We start from the raw sequence: 6,215 nt of genomic DNA, 5'->3' as shown, positions 1-6,215 counted from the left end.
CTGCGCCGCCAGCACATGCTCTCGGGTTCTATGCAGGTCGCCTCTTTATGGCTACAATCGACGTCTTGGGCTCATCCTCCTTTGTCTGGCGTAGGCGCATCTCAAGGGCCGCCTCGGCACCGCCGCCGCCCTCAACCCCAAGGCCTGCGCCGCCGCCGGTGCAACGTTCTCGCCGGCGCGTATGGCTTCTTGACGACGCTGCTGCTGTATGTAGGCCAGAGCGGGATGCAGTCGCTCTACGAAGTGCTCTTCTCGCAGTACCATCTCGCGTGCTCGCAGATTCTGACGTCCGACACGGACTTTCGCGTGCCCCAGGTAGTACATTCCATCGTCGTCGCCATCTCTGCAGGTCGCTCATGGGACGCAGATTCGAGCCAACGTCAAGGAGACCATTTTGGCGCTGCTTAAAGTGGGCATCATCCCTGTCGTCAACGAGAACGACGTCGTCTCGCAGCGCCAAGTGCCCCTCACCGACGCCGACGTATGTAGATACTACTTACCTCATAGCTATATCGTGGACGATATTGTCATCTAGGAGCGAATCGCATGGGACAATGACTCGCTCGCGTCCCTTGTGGCGCAGGAAGTCGGCGTCGACTGCATGATTGTCCTCACCGACACCGTCGGTCTTTACGGTACGCCCCTTGAATGTTTGCAAATTCAATCTCAATCTCAACCGGTATTATAGATCCGTCGACCAAGGCGCTCGTGCACGAGTATGCGTCCAAGCAGCCGTGGATGTTTGCGCCGAGCTCGCGCGTCGGACCGCTCGGGCAGCAAGACAAGGTCCTCGCGTGCGTCACGGCCGTCAACTCGGGTCTCGTCCAGGTACAGACAGTCCCCTTTTCTAAAGATTCGTTGGCGAGATACTCATCGGGTTATGGTGTAGGCTGCTGTCCTGGCGCCAGCAGCTCCCGGCAGCATCGTCGACGTCGTTGACGGCAAGACGATCGGTACGCTCTTTAGCGCGTCGCCCGGCTCGCTCCTCGAGCTCGACGTGGGTTCGAGCAAGCTGTAGCTGCCCTCTTTCTACCACACCGATATCACGTGCAGCTTTAGAATACAACTTGTCTGCAAGAGAAATGAAACTATTTCGTGACCATGCTGCGACTGGGAGCGGCGTCGACCAGAGAGTACTCGCCGGTGACGTCCTTGAGCCGAAAGCGCGTGTACGGCTTCGCACGTCCAGCGCGTCGCGTTCGGCGCTGGCCACGTCGCGGAGCGAAACACGGTTTGGTCGGCCGCGTTGCCGCAGTCGTCGCAGCGGCTCATAAAGAGACCGTTTGTCAGGCTCTGGAAACCAAACTGCCGCCGGGAATGTCACCACTTTAATCGAATCTGAAAGGCGCGCCGGGAATTTGTAGCCGGGGAACTGTTTTCACACGACCCCATGCGTTGCCGGTTGTCGGCTTCAAGAAGGATGCTGTATCCAATACATTGAAGGGGTCGTCGGAGCTGGGGTCGTTGGAGCAGCGACGTGGGGGCGAGCGCGGTGTTCACCGAGGCCACAAGACCGAGAAGAGCGTAGGGAGTTGCATTTTCCGCGTCGAATTGGCCAATGGTCTATCGGTCGCAAGCTCTCAAATTATAGCTCAAGGGTCAACTAATAGTGTAATAGCCGCGTGATGAGTACGAGTAACCGCAACCCTATTGCATCTGCAGGAATCATACCAGCACTGATAGAGCTTTTTTCAAGCCATCGCACAACAATGCTGATCCAGAGAAACGGGTCGTTAGGAATTGTAGCACCTGATAGCAAGCACTGATAGCAAGCACTGATTATCCGCACGGATAGCACTTGGGCTGAGGACATCAATATGCACGTGCACTTATGGTCATCGTACTCTCGTACTAGTAACTATCATTCGATGCTATCAGCGTCACAATGATTGCGGTTAGAGGTCTTAATGTATGGATTCATTCACTGCATGAGAGACGAACACGACACTGGCCCATCCAAGGTGGGTCCTCACAGCGATTCAAAATTTTGAAGCCATATTTTCTTGCACCCACACATTGCCCACTCGCTGTGTACTCTGTTTAGCGGACAAGTACTGCACAGTCACTTTTTCAACTACCAGTCTGATATCGGGTCATTTCCCAATTCGACTCGAACCATGAAGCTCACCTACATTCTTCTCGGGCTTCTGGCGTCGGTCGTCACGACTAGTACAGCGGCGAACGCTTGCGGCGAGGCTCCCGTGCTGACAACGCCAACGCCAACGACCCTGACACCAACGAGCCCCGAGCCGACGACACCGGCACCCACAAGCCCCGAGCCGACGACGCCAACGCCCACGAGCCCCGAGCCGACGACACCGGCACCCACAAGCCCCGAGCCGACGACGCCAACGCCGCCGACCCCCACACCGACGCCATTCTCACTCTGCAAGAATCTGACTGAAGGTATGGTTGTCTACCTGATTGCCGACAACGGCAAAGGGCTTGGATATTGCAATGGCTGCTCTGTCGCCGGCTACAAAATCCCGGCCCGCACCGGCAAGTGGGCACAAAACGTCAATGTACGCCGCGTCCCAAGTGGCGAGATCGCCCTGTACAACCAGAACCAAAAGCTGTACTGGAGCCGCTGTGTCGACTGCGATGCGAAAAACAAGCCCAACCAAGTCGTCTTGCGCCACAAGACTTGGCAAGAGTCGACCGCGACGCGCTGGACGTGCGAAGACGTCAGCGATACGCACATCCGATTCAAGGACATTGAAGGCAAGTACTTGACGCGCGAACCTCGCCGGCAACCTGATCATAAGCGTGGCCTGGAACGCGACGGCACCCGCGCCCCAGTTGTGGACCGTGACCACGTGGTGATCCTGGCCCGACGGACAGACCAACAAGTGCGACTTGGCGCACAGGGACGGGATTGGTGACGCTCTATGCCAACCCGTAGGACAGCCACTGAGCCCCCAAATAATATGTAGCCAATAAGTGATGTATTTAGTCTGCCCGTGTACGACGACCGCAGCGCCCTAGCTGTAAATGTACGGTATTGTCGCTACTAGTACTCACTTGCACAACTCTTCCTCTAAAAAGACCTGCATCGACTTGGGCAACATGATCCGTGCTGTGGAGGTATGCTAGAGGTGCGAGGTGGGTTCCATCTTCATCGGATGCACAAATATAACGCGAGCAGGCGCTCTTCGCCTTGACTGTGTGTCCTACTAAGTTGTAGTCTTCTAGATCATGCGATCGCAGTAAACCTCCCGAGAATGATACATGCAGTCATTTGGAGGCCAGCGAGAGCAACATCGTGTTGGTAAGTTGACTTGGATGGTCAAGCCAACGGGTGCAATGAAGGCGAATCCTGCAGTGTTCAGGCATTTCGATTCATTGAAAGAACACATTGCCTATTGCATGTTGTGCGACGTCTCCATGGACGCAGGCCTCAGCTTCCGAGTCATCACATCGATATTGTGTCCATTCGGTCGAAGACAGCACCCGACACAAGTCCTTGCTCTCGGTGGTGACGATCCATCTAGATTTGGTACCTTGTGGTATGATAACTGTATATTGCCTCCCAGGATCTACGAGCTGTACCAGATGCAGGACTCGTGACCGCGCGACACCCTGGCACGCAATGGGATCTGCCCATCGCGTGCCAAGGTGTCAGAATCCAAATGCACAATATCTAGCGTGGCTTTCCTAATTTATTACTCGAAGAAAGTATCGTTGGAACGCCTCGTTTTATTATCAGCACCAGCTATCAGCAGGAGCTATCAGCATCGAAACTGATCGTGCTGATAGCACAACTGCTTGGAGGGCTCCAAGCGTTACGCAGACACATCATCGTCTCTTTTGCTCCGACAGCTCTGCGAGGGATTCACTCAAAACGCTTCGTCCAGGGATGTTGTAGGCTAGCGGGTCACGTCGGGCACATGGATATCCATGACTACGAATGACTAGGACATACTGATGGCGTCCTGGATACGGACACCGTTCCGGGTTGTGGGTGGGGCACTTTTCAAACCGCATTTTTGTGTGGTGTGAGAGGGTAAAGCGAGTCAGTTGCGAAGACGTATTCATTGAATTCCTCCCGTTGTACTAAGCGTTCTCAGACCGAGAAACTCTCGCCACTTCAAGCGACAAATGCTCGGTATTCCAACGCGTCCAGTCGAGAAGTGGCTGTGCGTGTGACCGACGCGTGCTTTACACAGAAGTGCACTGTAGTATGACGACGCTTCTTGAAATGGAGAAGGGATCCTGTCCGTCTCGACCGAAAGCTTCATTTTCCATTTCGACTTGAGAACCATGCAGCTCGCTTACGCCCTTCTCGGCTGTATGGCCTCGGCCATCGCTTCGGTCACCGCCACCAACGCGTGTGGTGACATGCCGACCCCGACGACGCCCGCCCCCACGACGCCGGCCCCATCGACGCCGGCACCCTTCTCGCTCTGCAAGACCTTGACCGACGGCAAGGTGATCTATCTTAAAGCCGACAACGGCCGAGGCCTTGGGTACTGTGGCGGCTGCCAAGTTGGCGGCTACCCGTACCCGGCCCGCACCGGCGAGTGGGCCCAACCGGTCCATATCCGCATCGTCCCGGGTGGTAAGATGGCTCTCCAGAGTGAGTATGGCTCCCAGTACTGGAGCCGCTGCGCCGACTGCAACCCATCCAACAAGCCCAACCAAGTCGTCTTGCGGTACACCTCGTTTGACGCGTCCAACACGACCCACTGGTTCTGCGAAGACGTCAGCGAGACGCAGGTCCGCTTCAAGGACGTCGATGGCAGCTATTTGACGCGCGACGCAGAGAGCCCGCCGGCGCTCTATGGCAACCTCATCACGAGCTTGCCCTGGAACGCGGCCGCGCCCGAGCCCCAGAAGTGGACCGTGTCGGCTTAGGAGTCGCGCTCAAGAAGTAAGAAGTGTACGACCGTAGTGTTCCGTACTGCTCGAGTCCACCAAGACTTGCAATTATCAACATGGTACTGTTATAGTGACATTTGTCAAGCAAGTCCCTTGAGCGCATCCTCCAGCAACACGTCGGTGCTTGCGAGCATCTGACCGTCAAAACAAAGCTGCAAGCCCCGAGCCCGTTGTCCAGCCAGCACCCACCACCGAGCAGCTGTACATGTCGTTGCTTCCTCAACACAGCTTTGGACGATTGCTACTCGGTCGATATATGTCGGCGAGCGAGCTGTCTCCTCCTCGACTTCGACTCGGCTACGAGCAAGTTCGTATCGTCGGGGGCTGGCGACGTGGGCAGCGACCTTCCGCAACCCCGTTGCAACACGAGCATATAGAGCTGGCTCCGCCCCTTTGGTAATTGTTGACAAGCTGTGCCTTGATGGTACCGATGCCAACGCCAATGGGAAAGAGAAGAATGGGACAGCACCTACCCCGGCACCTCCTGCATGTGAAGCAGGAATCCACCGACTGGACAAAAGGTGGTCGACTAAGTGCCATCTGCATCTTGGTCATTGTCGTGCTCGTCGTCGACACGTGGTCCTCGCGTCAGTCGTCCATGTACGTAACGCTTCGAGGGACATGCGGCGGCGGTCGAGTGAGTCCTCGACAGAGGAGTGCCATCGTCGGCAAAACCATGCATAGATAGTCACATATCGTGTTGTTGTTACGTCGTTGCTACCAACCTCTCGCAGGAGCTGGCTGCTTACTCGTCCTTCTTGGCTTCGACGACCGTAAACACCTTGGTCAAGTCGGCCCACGCCGCACGCCCCGCGACGAGGTCGTCCAGCACGGCCACGACCTTGGCGAGCGGCACGCGGAGCTGCGCGCACGAGTCGCGCTCACGCACCGTGACGCACTGGTCACCCGCCGTCTCAAAATCGATCGTGACGCCAAACGGGACGCCGAGCTCGTCGACGCGCGCATACTTGCGGCCAATCGCCACGCTGGACGCGTCGCTCTTGCAGGCGATGCCACGCGCACGCAAGTCGCGCTCGAGCGAGAGCATGATCGGCGTAAACTCCTTTGCCGTGCTGAGCGGGAGGACTGCGACCTTGATGGGCGCGATGGCCGCGGGAAACGCCATCACACCGCGCTTCTCGTCGCCTTCGCGCGCATAAAACGTGTGCTCAAAGACGGCCGTGAGGAGGCGGCCGACGCCAAACGACGGCTCAATCACGCTCGGAACAAACTTCTCTTCGAGGAACGTCTTGGTCACCTTGTTCGCACTCCACATGTCGCGCTCAAGCGTAAAGTGCTTGCCGTCGACGACGAGGTCGGCGCGGCCGGCGGCCGCG

The 6,215-nt window shown here is 56.9% G+C and overlaps 4 protein-coding genes across 4 annotated transcripts; 3 read left to right on the top strand and 1 right to left on the bottom strand.

Moving 5' to 3' along the window:
* Positions 1 to 15: 15 nt before the first annotated feature.
* Positions 16 to 1,162, top strand: SPRG_15592 (hypothetical protein; the record flags this gene model as incomplete). Its single annotated transcript, XM_012355485.1, has 7 exons — positions 16 to 36; positions 95 to 158; positions 215 to 315; positions 368 to 481; positions 536 to 635; positions 689 to 828; positions 890 to 1,162. 7 exons carry the CDS (start codon positions 16 to 18, stop codon positions 1,016 to 1,018), a joined length of 669 nt encoding a protein of 222 aa, XP_012210875.1. The 3' UTR covers positions 1,019 to 1,162.
* Positions 1,163 to 2,117: 955 nt separating this feature from the next.
* Positions 2,118 to 2,823, top strand: SPRG_15591 (hypothetical protein; the record flags this gene model as incomplete). The annotated part of the gene is made up of 2 exons (XM_012355484.1): positions 2,118 to 2,725; positions 2,766 to 2,823. 2 exons carry the CDS (start codon positions 2,118 to 2,120, stop codon positions 2,821 to 2,823), a joined length of 666 nt encoding a protein of 221 aa, XP_012210874.1.
* A 1,437-nt stretch (positions 2,824 to 4,260) lies between these two features.
* SPRG_15590 (hypothetical protein) lies at positions 4,261 to 4,951 on the top strand (the record flags this gene model as incomplete). Its single annotated transcript, XM_012355483.1, has 1 exon — positions 4,261 to 4,951. One exon carries the CDS (start codon positions 4,261 to 4,263, stop codon positions 4,852 to 4,854), a length of 594 nt encoding a protein of 197 aa, XP_012210873.1. The 3' UTR covers positions 4,855 to 4,951.
* A 614-nt stretch (positions 4,952 to 5,565) lies between these two features.
* On the bottom strand, positions 5,566 to 6,215 carry SPRG_15589 (hypothetical protein). The gene has a single exon (XM_012355482.1). The coding sequence runs from the start codon at positions 6,152 to 6,154 to the stop codon at positions 5,624 to 5,626; it is 531 nt and encodes a 176-aa protein (XP_012210872.1). The 5' UTR covers positions 6,155 to 6,215; the 3' UTR covers positions 5,566 to 5,623.

Source organism: Saprolegnia parasitica, assembly GCF_000151545.1.
Source record: "Saprolegnia parasitica CBS 223.65 unplaced genomic scaffold supercont2.250, whole genome shotgun sequence".
Lineage (NCBI taxonomy): Eukaryota > Oomycota > Saprolegniomycetes > Saprolegniales > Saprolegniaceae > Saprolegnia > Saprolegnia parasitica.
This window is presented reverse-complemented; position numbering and strand designations above follow the sequence as displayed.

Coding starts and splice junctions, on each gene's coding strand:
- SPRG_15589 (XM_012355482.1), bottom strand. CDS start 6,154: ATGTGGAGTGCGAACAAGGTGACCAAGACGTTCCTCGAAGAGAAGTTT.